Source organism: Durio zibethinus, chromosome 3, assembly GCF_047325235.1.
Source record: "Durio zibethinus cultivar Kanyao isolate XHJ-2024 chromosome 3, ASM4732523v1, whole genome shotgun sequence".
Taxonomy (NCBI): domain Eukaryota; kingdom Viridiplantae; phylum Streptophyta; class Magnoliopsida; order Malvales; family Malvaceae; genus Durio; species Durio zibethinus.
In genome coordinates, this window is record NC_143164.1 from 3368098 (window position 1) to 3384007 (window position 15910).

General features: G+C 37.3%; 2 protein-coding genes, 1 non-coding gene and 1 pseudogene across 5 annotated transcripts; 3 read left to right on the forward strand and 1 right to left on the reverse strand.

Annotated features, from left to right (window-relative positions):
- Positions 1-102: 102 nt before the first annotated feature.
- LOC149519534 (protein ACCUMULATION AND REPLICATION OF CHLOROPLASTS 6, chloroplastic-like) lies at positions 103-1588 on the forward strand. Its single transcript, XM_089758081.1, has 3 exons — positions 103-622; positions 941-1074; positions 1298-1588. The coding sequence occupies exons 1-3, from the start codon at positions 253-255 to the stop codon at positions 1586-1588; spliced, it is 795 nt and encodes a 264-aa protein (XP_089614207.1). The 5' UTR covers positions 103-252.
- LOC111300722 (kinesin-like protein KIN-7F) lies at positions 1385-7940 on the reverse strand. Of its 2 annotated transcripts, XR_016340776.1 has the most exons (14): positions 7469-7940; positions 6856-7312; positions 6650-6739; positions 6449-6549; positions 6245-6358; positions 6079-6160; positions 5931-5998; positions 5783-5848; positions 5506-5630; positions 5049-5385; positions 3355-4716; positions 2332-2603; positions 1739-2136; positions 1385-1512 (listed from the first exon to the last, which is right to left on the reverse strand). XR_016340776.1 is itself a non-coding variant. In XM_022896341.2 (13 exons), the coding sequence occupies exons 2-13, from the start codon at positions 7040-7042 to the stop codon at positions 1815-1817; spliced, it is 3126 nt and encodes a 1041-aa protein (XP_022752076.2). In that variant the 5' UTR covers positions 7043-7312; positions 7469-7940; the 3' UTR covers positions 1629-1814. The 2 variants fall into 2 exon arrangements, 1 of the variants encoding a protein (XP_022752076.2); XM_022896341.2 differs by lacking the exon at positions 1385-1512 and having other exon boundaries at positions 1629-2136.
- Positions 7941-9228: 1288 nt separating this feature from the next.
- LOC111306229 (putative TPR repeat-containing protein At1g05150 pseudogene) lies at positions 9229-12232 on the forward strand (annotated as a pseudogene). The gene has a single exon (XR_016340777.1). The product of XR_016340777.1 is annotated as a putative TPR repeat-containing protein At1g05150 pseudogene (transcript).
- A 1582-nt stretch (positions 12233-13814) lies between these two features.
- On the forward strand, positions 13815-13887 carry TRNAE-CUC (transfer RNA glutamic acid (anticodon CUC)). Its single transcript has one exon. It is a non-coding gene; the product is annotated as a tRNA-Glu (tRNA).
- Positions 13888-15910: the final 2023 nt, after the last annotated feature.

Genomic DNA, 15910 nt, shown 5'->3' on the forward strand with positions numbered 1-15910 from the left:
CTTTCCGCACCGGAACGAGAGGAAGAAGCTGAAGCAAGCACTACTCAACTGAGAGTGAAAAAAGGGTTTAACGGTTTAGGCCTTAGAGCTTTAAGCTTTTTTTTTTTTTTTAATCTCACATATTCCAAAAATGGAATCTTTGAGACACATTAGCATCGGCCTCTGCATTCCCTCTCTAACTCCATTGCCTCACCCTAGGAAACCTTTCAAACTCCACCACCCTTCAACTGCCACTGTCTGCTACGCCAGTAAATGGGCCCATCACCTCCTCGCCGACTTCCAATTCTTCCCAACCACCGACAACTCTTTCTCCTCCTCTCATCAACCACCACTCTCTCCCCTCCCCTTTCCCTCCCTCTCTCGCTCCTTCTCCTGGGAAAACCTGGTCAAGAGGATTCTGCCATCCTAGCTGAGATTCCTGGGACAAGTAGTTCGGAAGAAATGTATGAAGAAGAAACAATTACTGACAGAATTAAAGATGGTAGTTTCAAGATCATGTCTGCTAGTGTGGTAATTGGATTGATGACATTGTGTTGCTTGAAGTTTTTACCTGGTAGATCAATTTCATCAGTTGTTGGCAAAGAAATCAGCCCAGCTATGGCATCTAATGTCATTAATGTAGGTATGACTTAATAATGCATTATACATGTGGTAAATAAGTGAATAGTCGACCTAATGTCGCATTTTTGCCTCCCAAGTGAAGTATTTTCTATAATAACTTAGAACTTGGCTGCCGATAATGATTGAGCCTATAATCAAAGTTGTGATATTTGCATGGCTATTGTTGCATTTATTTTTTGTTATAATGTTAAATTGGTAATAGGGGACGGAGGATGTTTTTTCCCTCTAAACATGTCAAAAGTACCCAAGTTATGTCAAATTCCTTCGAAGTTGTTTCTGCATGATTAGTGTTGATCAAAACTGGCTTAAAACTTTTCAGGGTCAGTAGATGAAAATTCTTTGCAAGAATTACCTAGAATGAATGCAAGAATTGCAGAAGGCTTTGTTCGCAAGTGGCAGAACATTAAATCTCAGGCGTTTGGGCCTGACCACTGTCTTGATAAATTGCCAGAGGTAATGATGCTGTAATTTTCATTTTCTTTTTGGAATTTCCGCAAGTATAAATCTTGAAAACTGCCCCACAAACTGGACTCTCTTCATTTTGGGATGGTTTTATGTGGATTATAGGAGTTTCATTTTATGTGATTCAGCTAAACATAGTTATTAGATTGCTTTTGAAGACTGTTTATTGCTTCATTAGCGGACTGTGTGCCTTTAACACTGAGAAAACTGCCAGGTTCTGGATGGTCAGATGTTGAAGACATGGACTGGTTGTGCAGCTGAGATTGCCCAGCTTGGTTGGATATATGAATACAGTATACTGAACCTGGCTATTGACCGCGTTACTCTTTCACTAGATTGGCAGCGTACTGTAGTCGAAGCAACTCTGGAAAAGTCCACCCGCTTGACTAATATTCATCATCCAGAGAACAATGCCTCTAATGTAAAATCCTACACAACAAGATATGAAATGTGTGGGTCCAAGTCAGGCTGGAAAATCACTGAAGGATCTGTCTTCAAATCATAGATGATGTAAAGCATAAAAAAGCTTAAAGCTCCGATGTGAATACCAACTTTGCCTTTTTGCCATAGCTATTTTTAGTGTATAGTTTGACAAAAACAGAGCACTGCATTTTTGAATCATTTGAGAAGTTCAACTTAAGGAGTTAAGCCAAACCTTCTGCTCTTAATGAGAAGATTTCAACCCTGCAAATATATGAACCTAGATAATTCTCTTTATCTTCAAATAACTTCTATAACAGGGGAGGAATGCCGTGCTTCCAGCCGGAAGATCTTCGGGTTATAGATCGGGGCAAGATGCTGAGTCCAACTACCTCCTTGGGGGCTTGACTTGGTTCGACAAACCCGAGCAGCTTGGCCACCAGAGCAGCACTCTCCTTGACATGGACCATGTCCTTCATGTTTGTCCATACACTGCGAGCCAGCTGTAAGCTCCTCTGCTTTGTGTTCAACCCAATGCCCCACTTCTTGAAGAGTTCCTCTTTCTCCTTTCTTGAGAACTTCTTGTTGATTTGTTTGCTCAACATTCCCCTCTCGCGGATCAATTCCTTCACACTGCCACCACAAAAAAATATGTATATACTATTAACTATTAGGAATTTGCATGGAATTGAAAACGAATCACATAAGGTAATTCCTTTGCATTCAATCGGGTCAAAAGGTTGATTAATTCCAAGTAAGTGCTAGATGCCTATGCATGAATTTGCACTTATACTGTTCAACTTATTGAGAAAAAAATCTTAAATTTACCTAGAAGCTGTTGCGTCGATGGGACTATCTTGCCCAGCATTAGTTTCGTATGACATTGAGTTCTTTAGAAAATTCAATCTTCTGAGCTCTACCTGCATATACAAAGAATCGGAAGGATCACCTTTGAAAAGCAGGAAGAAATAGGTTCTGTGGATTAATGGTGTATTGCAAGCATCCCAAAGTTCAATTATCTTTCTCTGCTGCTTCTCAAATTCTGAGGGCCAACTAGAGTTCAGTTGCATGGAATCCTTTATTATTTCCTGTGCCTGTGCCTACCATCGTTAGCCATTCCATGAAAAAGGAAATATGTCAGTAGCCAATAATCATCAGCGATAAGTTAGCACAATATGCCAAAAATTTGGGGCGGAGGTGGGGTGTTCAGGAAGAATCATCATAGGGATCATACAGCTTTTCTTAGAGTTGCATTAAGTAAATTGGGCTTTGCAAAGGAAAAAAAAAGAAAGACTTATACTCTAAAAAATGAACGACAGTCCTACCTTGAAATGAGCTGTCCTAAAAGGACTGACTTGAGAACCAAGTAGACTGCAGTAACTAGTTTATAAAGGAGTATAGAATAAACTCTTAAAATTTTATCACATAAGAGAAGATAAAACTGCTTAAAACGGTCATAGTCTGGAACAACAAAACTTTGCATCTTCAATTTCTCTTACTCAAACAACAGTAGTATGCACTCTGCAACTCCATACTTCTGTATGTATGCTTCAGTACAATAATATGAACAGGAATATTTGTGCCATGCCTACTAAGAATCTCTTTTCACTCTATTTGGACACTTTGGTGAAGAGAAAGGATAGAATCTTGGAATAACCTTATCTATCAAGCAGGAATATAATTATCACAATCTTTGACTTCTAGGCCATGTTTTCATTTTTTTTAAGATATAATTGATGAGGACCTAAGTCATACCAAAAGAAGTTACTGTAATGTAACAAACGGAAATATGACAACAAATTTAAAAGATTGATTTCGTATGAGAACTATGAAAAACGAAGAGAGGCTCACCAAATTGTTATCAAATTGCTTTTCTGACTGCAGTTCCGTTTCACTGCCGTCCGAAGCAAAATCAGAGGAGGAAGTTCTTCTCACAGAATCACCGCTAAATGACTTCCATGGTCGTGGAGGAAAATCAAGTGCACTAAAAGTGTCTTCAACATCCGAATCTTTCAGACTTCGTGCTTCCCCAGAAGTACTACGAGAAGTTTGAGAATTTCTTCTGGACATATTTCCATTTCTGTCGTCATATTTCAATTCAGAAAGCTTTTGATAAAGGCCTCTTGGTCTTTCAAGGAAATCCTTTCCAAATCCAGTGGAAGGAGGTGTGCTTTCATTCTGTTCTGCCTTCTCAAAGTAAGGTGAAGATGGCACAGTTGTGACAACCGCACCGCAGCTTCTGCTTCTGGTCATGCTCGTGCTACTTGAGCTAGATGCATCTGAGAAACAAGGCAACTCTAGATGATGAATACTGACAAGAAATTTGACGGTCCTTTGCAGCTCCTCAATTTTTTGTTTCAAAGCTTTGTAAGTTTCGTCTGTATAGACATGACTTGATTGCAATTCTTCCTTTTGTGGGGATGATACTACATTTTCCTTCATGGTTATAGTCATGTCTAATTTTCCTTGACTTTCCTCAGGATCAGTAGAGAAGCTATCACCTTCCAGCTTCTCAATACTTGACTCTGTCACGGTTAATTTTCCTTCAATATCGTCGGGATCAGCCAGGAACTCACCAGCTCCTGTTTTCTTGAGAAGGACCTCTGTCAAGGCTACTTTTCTTTCCTCTTCCTCAAGAGCAGTTGAATTATCAACATCTATTTCCTTGATAACAGCCTCTGTCATGGTACGTTTTCCTTCCTGTTCCTCAGGATGAATTGTTAACTCACCAGTTTCGGTTTTCTTGACAATGGCCTCTTCGATGGGTAATTTTCCTTCATTGTTATCAGGAATTAAAGACCAAACTTCTGCATTTTCATTCATCTTAATGCTTGAGTTTTCAATTTCAATGCATGGAACTTCCTTGCAGTTATCTTCAAATTCTCCATTCATTCTTTGGGTAGTCTCCCCCCAACCTTTGCATGGACCAGACCCAACAAACTCTGGAGTGATGCCATCGCGCAGAAAATCCTCTTCGTATTTCTCAGGAAGCCCTAGATATTGGTTATTGGAACTAGGCACACGAGGTGCAACAGTATCCCTATGTTTGTTGTAACCTACCATACAGGGAACCTCGGCCACTTCAGAAGAATTTGATAATGAATAATCCCCTTGCTTTAACATTTGAACTTCTCTAACTGACAGTAGCAAATTCTCAACTCGAGATCGAGCAAGATCACGTTGCTGAGTCAATTCCTGTATCTCTTTGGCCATCTGTACATTCTCAAAAGAGGAAAACTAAGGTTAACATGAGTAAATCGTTTTCTTTATCTTGTTTTCACAGTCTCTTTTTTCTCTCTTTTACTTTTTCTCTAGGATAAGAAAAGTTGAACAGTCTAAACTTCGCTCTCACGATTCAATATTGAAGTAACATATTGGTACAACCGTACAAGTTTCCTAAACCACTTCTAAAATCCAAATAATAAAGGTTGTGATAACTACATAAAGGCAGGGTTTACACCGCCAAGATATACTTCTAACTTCCTTAGATGCAAGATGTCGTGGTTAAATGTAAGGAAACTGCTTTGTGAAGTTCGTTTAATCACCTGTTCGATGAGTTGCTCTTTATCTCTCAACAATATAGCAATATCACGTTTGACTGAAGCTGATCCCATGCTCTTCATTTCGTTCTCCAGTCTAGCCAATTCCCTTTGCAATTGCTTTACCAATGCCTTATCTGACATAACTAAATTGACCTGCGCATTAGTGCTTACCTCTTTAGCACAGCTTGCAAACAAGAGAGTATTTCTCGATTGCTCAACATGACTGCGTTCAGGACTCATAGTACAAATGATGGCTGTTCTAGCATTGCCTCCTAAGGCATTCTGGAGTATGCGTGTCAGCTTAGAGTCTCTATAAGGAACATGGCTATTTCTTCCCTTGCTGCAAAATATGGTGCAAGTAAATTGGCCATAAACAAACATTTTCCATATTTATAAGGAGTTAAGGACACATGCCCTTCAATATTTGTTTTAGGAAAAAAATGAAAAAAAATTGTTCAACCTTAATTTTCGAATTACAGTTCCAAGAGTTAGTAAACTCCGATTTATGTGGCAGCCTTCTTTCAATCTTGCACCAGCAGATAAGGTCTGAGAGGCACGCTCACTTCCTGCTAAATCAACAAAATTCTGTACAAGAAAACCAAGTCAAAGTTTCCTTGTTAATGTTTAAGTTACTACTTACTAATTCAAATTTGAATTATGTTGTCTTTATTATTTCATTAATTCCAATTTGAAACAAGAAAACTGCATTGTCTTTTAAGAAGTTGACTGTATTATACCACCGACGCTGCAAGAATGCTTGAATTTTCAGCTCCAGCATATTCACGAGCAGAACTTTCAACTGTCTGCAAGATTGCATCATTAAACACAGCTGTAAGACCAGGCACAACTCTGATAAAGAAAGTTTACTCAAGTTGACATGTCTACCAGCCGCAAAATCTGATGTGATCTGGAGCTAGTTTCGTTCAAAGAGGTCTCTCCTATCTGCCTTTGAGCTGCGCACATGCAATATCAAAATGCATACATAATGTCATCTGGTGAAAAAGAAATGTATACAATTTGAGAAACACTTCACCTTCACATATTGAAAGGAGCTCCTGAAGATGTTTCCTGTCCCTTAGAGTCTCCTCAGTAAGTTTTTCCACAACAGTTCCCCTCTATTGAAGTGATACAGTGTTATAAAAAGGTTTATACTCATAAAAAATACGACCAGACAGCATAAAGAAAGGGGAAATTTTTACCTCTGGATCATCTAGAAGTCTGAGTGGGGTACTATCAGAGCTAAGGAGGTCCCTGACGGCTTCATTATATATCTCCAAGGCAGAGAATTTCACCAAAAATTCTCTTTCTTCATGCTAAGGTATTCAACAAAACAAAACATGTCATTTCAATTCTACATTCCCAAGAAACAGAATAGATAGACTTCAAATATAAACTATCATTACCCTCTCTATGTAGTCACATATATCCTTGACTGCATATTCAGTGATTCCCCTCATTGTATATGTCTTTCCACTGCTTGTTTGCCCATATGCAAATATGCTTGCTGAAAAAAAAAAAAAATTCTCCATCAGTAAAAACGTTCACTTAATTACATAGTAATAGATACCAGAGAAACAGAAACAAGGAGACAAAAGATTACTTACCATTAAAACCATTGAGTACTGAAAGTGCAATGTGTTTGGCTCCCTCCTCGTACACCTGAGCTGTCAAGCAGTCACAGCCGAATACTCTGTCTATTCACAATAAAATTGCCAAAATACTATGATTAAATAGGAAAATGGTTTGGCAACGAAAAGAAAGCAAATGGTTTTCGCTGTGTGACTCAATTAACAGGCAAGGAAATGCTTACCAAATGTGTAGGCGGCAGGGAACATGGAGCGTTCGGGCAAGCTATTCTTGAAAACAATGGTGTCATTGTTAATGCACTCCCAATCAGATATATTGTTTCTTGTTCTATCTTTATCCTTGAATGGCCTTAATCTGACCGAAACAAAAATTTTCTCTCCCTCTTCCTTAATTTCCAACTCCTCACTCATTGTCCCCGTATCTTTCGTTCTATTCACAAACAAATCACCAAAATTTCCTTCTTTTCAAGTTAAAGGTCTGTCTTATCATGTGAACCTGGCCAAAAAATCATTGAAGCACACCGTATTGAAGGAGAGAAAGTTTGACGTTATTATTTTTCTTTTTTTTCCCCAAATGTTGCTCCTATGAAGCTTTAGAACCAATAGTTTTCAATAAAATCAGGTCGTTTCTTCCGCTTCGAAGCCTTCTTCTCTGTTTTCCCGACGTTTCACGGTTCTTTCCTGAAAAACACGAAATTCCGGGAAAATTTTCAAAACCTTGTCTCTCCCCTTAATCTTCCAAATCAAACCTAAGAATTAACATCTATGCTAATGATAAATGACAGAAAAAATTGAAAAACATTAAAATTTTTAATACAATTTAAAGAATCCTCTCACCTTGGAGCTCCAATTCAAGCAACAAAAACGAAGAGAAATCTCAATGAAACGCTTCGACTTTCAAGTTTCAAATGCAATCAATCGACAGTTGAGATAAATTAAGCTTTAAAAATTTCCCCTTTTGTTTTTTTTGAAAGAAACAATTTTTGGTTGAGAAAACAGTAGAAATTATAATCAAATTCCGCAAAATCAGAGGAAAAAAAAAAACAAATTCAACTAAAAGATTTTCATTTTTCTTCTCTATCTCCCTTACTCAACACCAACGGAGCGTTTTGGGAAGAGAAAGAGAGTAGAAGAAGAAATGGCAGCGAACAGCAAAGCAATGCAATGCAATGCAATGCAATGCAATGCAATGGCGTTGTTCTTGGCTTTTGCCTCCCTTCGTTTCTCTTTGTGACTTGGAACAGTACCGACCTTTCAAATATAACCGCTACTCTAACAAAATCATATGTAGAATTACTATTTTCACCTTTATTCTTCTAATTATTAACGCTGTAGCCGTCCTCTCCCACTGCCTACACGTGTCCACAATTTCAGTTTTTTTTTTTTTTTTTTTAACGCCTTAATTCTTTAATTCTTTTTTCCTTTTTGTGTTTTGGGGTTGATTTTGCTCTTTGAAAGGTATAATTAGTGGGATTGAACTTAGATGTTAATATTAAAGTTAAAGAATATACTTAGGGACTATTTTTCATCATAGTTTACCTTCTTTGTTATAAGAAATTCACACTTTTCCTCAGGAAAAAATCAATTTGATTGCCCCTCTTAGAATAATAATAATAGGTATTGGACCCAAATACTTTATGAAATAAAAAGGTTAAGACAATATTAAGTTCATGAAACTCACAAATAAATAATATCTAGATAAATTTTAAATATGTCAACTTAATCGACTATAGGTCAAAAAGAAAGGTATATATTATATTTGATTTGAACCATGTAATTTATTTTAAAATATAAAAATTGTAAGATAAAAATCGAGAGATAAGATTAAGACTATCTTAACTATTTATCATATCCATTATTTTTATTTACATAGCCTACCTCGCATAAATATTAACCTAAACGCCAAATCATATTTTATAATTTAACTCATGTATTCCTTTGACATTTTTTTTTTCTTGACAAGTCGAATGTACTTTTTTTAAAAAAAATACTTACAAACTTCATTTTACTAACTCTAAGGCAGTGGATAGATTAATTCAATAAAATTCTATACTCTTTTTAAATATGACAAACTAATTAAGGATTCTAAAAATTAATAAAATATTCATAAAAATATTTTCTTTTAAAAAATGAGTCTTATTATTTGAACTTAAAACACCTATCTAAATTCTTATCCATCTAGCAACGCTTTATGAAAGAACGAAGCATTAATTGAGAGTACATAAGTATTTTCAAACAATAACAAGAAGCAATTGTTAAAATAATCGGTTAGCTCAATTAAGATTTTGTTTTCAATTCATGTGAGACATAGAAAAGTTTACTGAAACCCAACAATTTATATTTAGGAACAGAATTCATTATGTCATTTAAGTTTGGGCAATTTCCGTACGGATTAATTCTCATACGGGCTTTAACCAAGTACGTCCACTATGGGCCAAGGTTATGGGATTGGAGGTTTAATCCTCGTTTCTATCTTACTGTTTTTTTGTTTTTTTTGTTTTTTTTAACAATTAGTACAAAAAGTTAAACGCAGACAGCTGGCAGTTAATCCACTTTTCGCCTCAAAATAAGTCCATTAACCATTAGCCAACTGCCAACCGACCATCCAAACTCTCTCTCTTCCTCTCTTATCTTGCAAACAACCAAAATCAAACATTAAAACTCATTAAAACAATTCCTCAAACAATAAAAAAAAGTCTGCTTTTTGTGGGGTATTAGCCCCCACTCCCTCATCATCAGAACTCATTATCTCTTTCCTCTTCTTTCCTGTTTTATCTCTCTTCTGCCGTTACTCCACCAGATCCAATGAAACCAAGAGAGCATCCCCAAAACCCAAAATTAAACCCAACAAATTTGAACAATCCCTAACCTTATCAATTATTGTTTTAAGTATTATTCCCTCTTTGAACTTTTTCTAATTTATGGTTTCATTCCTTTTGGAAAGAAAAGAAAAACCCATCTTTTCTCTTTTTCTTGGCCCCTCATTTCCCAATTTATTATAACCTTGGCGTTTCAATTTTCAATTTCGAAACCCTAGAAGAAAAGAAAAAAAGAGTAGATGAAATGGCGACAAGGGGGACTAGATCAGAGAAGGTGAAGAGGATTTTCCAGCAATTTGACACGAACCGAGATGGGTGTCTTAACAGGGATGAAATGGCAGCGTTAGTCGTCGCTGTTAACCCCAGGGTCAAGTTTAGTAACGAACAAATCAACGCCATTCTCGACGAAGTGTTTCGAACCTATGGGGAGTTCATTGACAGTGAAAAGGGGTTAACTTATGACGGTTTGTTGAGAACTTACGACGATGGAGCCGGTGATGTGGACCGTGACTTCGACGCGCTGGGTCTCGAGCTCAATTTCGACCAGAACAAAGGCGCGTCGATTGTTTCCGAAGCATCTTCGTCGTCGATTGTGGATGAGAGATTAACGGAGTCACATAAGAAGCAACGGACGGCAACGTATGCTGTGTCGCCGCATCATGGGATAGTTTTCGATGACACGTGGAAGCTCGTCGATGATTTGGAGATTTTGGTGAAGAGATTGAAAGCAAAGCAAGCAAAAGATGTGAAATTTAAAAATGATAATTTTGATGTGTACTCGGATGCTGGGTGGTCAAGGGAATTGGGACCGTCTGCAGAGCTTTCAGAGAAAAGGATATACTGGGAAGAATCAGGGCCTGATTATGCTGTTTTTGTTAAAGAATTGGGAGCTTTAAGGAATAGAGCTGATGGGGCAAGGTCGAGAGAAGAAGCATTTGATGGACACATGGCAATTGGGAGAGTTTTATATGAGCATCAGTTGTTTAAAGAAGCTTTGATTAGTTTCAAAAGGTCTTGTGAATTGCAGCCAATGGATGTGAGACCACATTTTAGAGCTGGGAATTGTTTGTATGTGTTAGGGAAGTATAAAGAAGCTAAAGAAGAGTTTTTGTTAGCTTTGGAATCAGCTGAGGCAGGTGGTAATCAATGGGGTTACTTGCTTCCTCAAATTTACGTCAATCTTGGGATTGCTCTTGAAGGAGAAGGTATGGTTTTAAGTGCTTGTGAGTATTATAGAGAAGCTGCCATTCTTTGTCCTACTCATTTTAGAGCTTTGAAGCTTTTAGGTAGTGCTCTTTTCGGGGTAGGGGAACATAGGGCAGCTGTTAAGGCTTTAGAAGAGGCTATATTTATGAAACCAGATTATGCTGATGCACATTGTGATTTAGCATCAGCTTTGCACGCTATCGGTGAGGATGAGAGGGCAATTGAGGTTTTCCAGAAAGCTATTGATTTGAAACCGGGTCACGTTGATGCTTTATACAATCTAGGCGGGCTTTACATGGACTTGGGTAGGTTTCAGAGAGCTTCTGAGATGTACACTAGGGTTTTAGCTGTGTGGCCAAACCATTGGCGGGCACAGCTCAATAAGGCTGTGTCCTTGTTGGGGGCTGGAGAAACTGAAGAAGCTAAGAAAGCTTTGAAGGAGGCTTTGAAAATGACAAATAGGGTTGAATTACATGATGCCATTTACCATCTGAAGCAGCTACAGAAGAAGAAGAAGGTGAAGACTAACGGTGGTGCCAATGGGGAAGGGGCTTTTGTAATAGTGGAGCCATCAAAATTCAACACGGCGGGTGAGAAGACTACATTGAGGCAAGATTTAGGAAATGCTCTTCAAATTAGGGCTTTCCAGAGAATTACTAGATTGAGCCGTTGCAAAGTGGATCTCTTGAAGAAGGAAATGAGTGAAACTGATGTACCACTCTCCTACTCTGGTGGTGGCGGTCCTCAGAAATCCATACGCAAGCCCAATTTGGAAGAAATTCTATGCAGATTACTTAATTTTCTAAAACCTGAAACCTTCCAAGGAGCTGTCAAAGCTATAAATGAGAAAATCCTCTCTGTCTTGGATGAAACAGGATCAGGCAGGGTGGACTTGGGCATGTTTTATGCTGTTCTTGCCCCCATTTGTAGTGGACCTCCAGATAAGCGAAAAAGGATTGCCTTTGATGCACTCTTATGGCGGCCAGTAAATGAAGGTGATTCTCGGATTAGAAAAGTAGATGCTGTTCAGTATATCAAATTGTTGAGGGCAATTTATGTTCCTTCTCATGGAGTTAGTGAAATGCTGGAAGTTCATGGAGAAACAGAATCCTCAAAGGTATCTTTCAATGAATTTCTTATCATGTTCGATGATCATGATTGGGGCTTTGGTATCATGTCCACTCTGTTGAAGTTAGAAACTGGAGATAGGAATCGACATGGACGCCATGTTTGTTCAGTTTGTCGTTACCCAGTTATTGGTTCCCGCTTTAAGGAAGTGAAGTCTCATTTTAGTCTTTGTAATCAATGCTACAGTGAGGGAAAGGTTCCTCCTAGCTTTAAACAGAATGAATATAAATTCAAAGAGTATGGAAGTGAGGCTGAAGCGATGAAAGATAAGTGCATGTGCTTTACTTTGCAGTCCCACAAGGCTCCTTAGCTAACTGGTTTAAAGTCTTTTTGCTAATCTTGTACCATTCCATTGTGTTATTTTAGTCATCCAGTGTGCATTGTGCAATATATAGTTCATCAATTGTGTTCAGTGGGCATCATGCCTTTTTGTAATAAACCGTTTTTCAAGTGATGGCTCTGATAATATCCCTAACAATTGGTTGTAGAGATTATTTTTACTCGTTCGTTTTTGGGAAAAAAAAAAACTTGAGATGGTGTATATTGAATTTGTTCACAGATGTTACTTAATATGATGACTTAAAAGAGTGTTTTCAGTAGTGTTAAATTCCCTTCTACATAGGAGTACTCGTACATCATTTTCTTGGTAGGTGATTGCAGGCCCAGCAATTGAAGACAATACCTTTTTTTTTTTTTTTTGTCTGAACAATGCTTTATCTTTAAGGGGAGAGATGATACTTTTCCTGGAGTCGTTGAAAGCGCAGCCTGCAATAAATATTCTCGGTAGAAGAGTTGATCTCGTTTTGTTTTTAGATTATGGTATTTCACCTATATGATATAGTCAATCCCAACTGGTGGGAAACATCCTGAACCTGTGTATGCTTAATATAGTTAATGGTCATAAAGAGGAGATTGACTTACCAAATCATCATTCAGGCCTGCCTTTTTAACTGTGAGCTTCCATAATCTGATATTCATTGCTTTATTAAAAAAAAGATTAGCCTTTTATTCTGTTGCTGCAGTTGTGATCGTTGTTAAATGTTCAATGCAATATTCTGATATGTCTAAACCAGGGAATCTCTACAAATCTTGAATACCTTTTTATTCCCTATTTGGCATTAGCATATGTAAGATTCTGGGCCATAATCTGTTGGTAAGTGCAGGCATTTTTTATCCTTCAAAATTCTTTCAAATCAAATAAATCTCAACTCGAGATTTCCTTTCCTTTCCTTTTCTATTGGTCTTGTTCATAATGAGGATAGTGGGGACTCTCCAGGTTGGGAAAGTTTGGAACATGTGACAGCAGCGGTAGGTACCATCATTATTATTTGAGACTTGAAGGAAAACAGGCTTAATTGAGTTTTGACAATTAAAAAAAAATAATGTTTACAACTATTTAATTTCTTAAATATATTCACAAAATATTCTGCTGTGATTTCTCCATGGCCTGCAAAGATATCTCACCATTTTTTTATTGGAATATTCATTATCAATGACACTTTTTTTTTTACTTGAAATAACAGGATGGTATAACTATAAGACAAAACACTAACCGTTTCTAGTCATTGCCTATTTCTATGATATTCAATTATAGTAGTAGTATTATAGTAAGAACAATAATATGTTTTGAAGTACATGGACTACAAATGTCACAATGAATCTTGCATCAGAGATCAGACAATTTTAGACGGTCTTCCATTAATGTGGGGAACACTCCAGTTTCCATGATTGAATCAAAACAAGGTCTAAGTAATCACTCGCATGTTTCAGGTTTTTTCTCTGCGTCCAAACACATAATTCCAAAAACTATAGGCTTGCTTCCAGCTTTTTTCATCAGCATTTCCACTACTTGCGACAAAGCAAATTGATGATTTAATATAACACAGCTTGATCACATTGCACACGTCAAGAATGCTATCCATAGCCGTCAATATTTTATTTTTGGAATGGAAAACATGTTTCCATGAGTTGTGGTCCATGCCACTCATATATATCACTCAAATATAACTTAATGGACGTTTGCAGCGGGATCCGTTGTAGTCTAGTTGGTTAGGATACTCGGCTCTCACCCGAGAGACCCGGGTTCAAGTCCCGGCAACGGAATGATATCTTTTTAGCTTTCAAAACCTCGAGGCTAGAGCCTTAGCGAAGCCCAATCAATTCGGTTGTAATAGGCCCAAAACATAATAAAAACTTAAGCTGGCCCATTTCACAAAATTTCAGATTTTTTTTATTACGTTCCCAGTGTTTGGGGAAAGAAAAAACTTTTGCCCATTCCGCACATTTCAATCTTTGTTTGATTTTAGTACAAAATACAGTTTGCGAAGCTCCTTTTTAATTTCATACGTATTGATTAGATAAAAGTTAACTCTACCTTCTTTTAATTGCTCTATCAATTGAACATACAGCATGTCATATTCACTTTTTCATCTTTGTGGCAAAACATAGTAAAATAAGATTAAACCAAGACTCTTCATTTCGTCACACCACATTAATCTAAAAAATTTAGCTTCCGTTTAGTACATGCAAAAACCATGACCTATTGGCCATGATCAGAAGGAAGATCAGTTTAATTCAAGCACTGCTATGGTTCCAGTCAGGCCGATATTAAAAAACTCCCGTTCTCATAAATTATAGTACCATTTGTCAACTGACAGACATGACAATGACCTGCAATTTTTAAAGGCTTCAAGTTATATAGATCACGTAGGTTCTAAAGGCTGCACTCAAGGCACAAAATAAGCATGTCAAGATTAATTGAGAGGTCAATCATGCATATTTTTGGTGTGATAATGATGGTTACCGGGACATTGATATGCCCATGTCAGCAACAGATCATCCACCGTCGCTATTATCGCCATTATCTTCACCAGCATATCTTCTCTTCCTTCCATTGAGAACAAGCAGCAGCCGAAAGTGAGGAGAGTGAAATTAGCTACCAGCAGCTGCAGCGGGACCATGATCAGAAAGCTAATTTCCGGGAGGATAATGGTGTCTGGAACCCTGCACCTATATCAGGTAGAGCGTATGCTTCTCCCTTTCCCCATGCAAAAGTCAGGCCGTATCAAAATCCTTCCGGGGTTGAAGGTTGATTGCCCATTTTCGGGCTCGAAGGGGACCTAAGCATTCAGGTCCATTTCAATATTGAACAATAATATTTCTGCATCTTACTCCTCCATAATTGTAGTTCTTTAGGCAATATAACACGTTCCACAATATGGTATTTTCTTTTCTGTTTTGTTCTACACAAGTGGGAAAAGGAAAAAACACAACAATTATTTTCAAATTTGGCACTATACTATTTATGAATCAAAGTTAAATTTTATTATATTGTATTGATAAAAAAAATAGTAAAATTGAAGAATATTTTCTATTTACTTTAATAGAATATTTTGTTAATATTTCAATTTATGTACTTTTTACGAGTGATAACTGTGTTATTAGGGTGTGTAAAAATTAAAATGAAAAAATATAAAATAAAATCCTTAATTTAGTCATTAATAAGGTTACCTACTCTTTTGTAATCAAATTAAAAAACAACAATCGTAATGACATGGTGGTCACTCGTGTGTCTCGTCTAGCCAAAATCCTGGCACTTTGAGTGCTCTCCCAACTAGCTCATTTGCTCAATCATGTGTGTCTCGTCGTTTCACTTTTGTCTGAGAATCAAGCAATGTCCATGTTAGGAGTTAGCAGACAAGCACTAGATGGTGAAGCCGGTAGAAAACTTGAGCCTGAATCTGAAAGAGAAAGTGAATGCCAGATCAGTTTTGATTTTTTTATTTCTCATTTGTAGTTGGAGACATGATGACGGTACCAGTGCTCTGAAATCAATTTGTTCTGTACTTTATAATATACAAATACAAGCAAAATTATGGTATCCCCACAAAATGATATACTCGACTGCTCTTTGCTCTTCACACTTCTTCAATCTCAAACGTCAAGGTAAAGCTCGCATCAAAATCGTTTGGCAAATGGTAAGGATATACCCTCTGCCTCAGAATTATCCCTTTCCAACATATCCTCTCAAAACTTGCTCTAGTTAAGGTGTAATTTGAAGCGAAATATTCTAGCTAATGCATGCAATTCCTGATCAAAAACATTAACAGGCTAGTGGATGCTATTT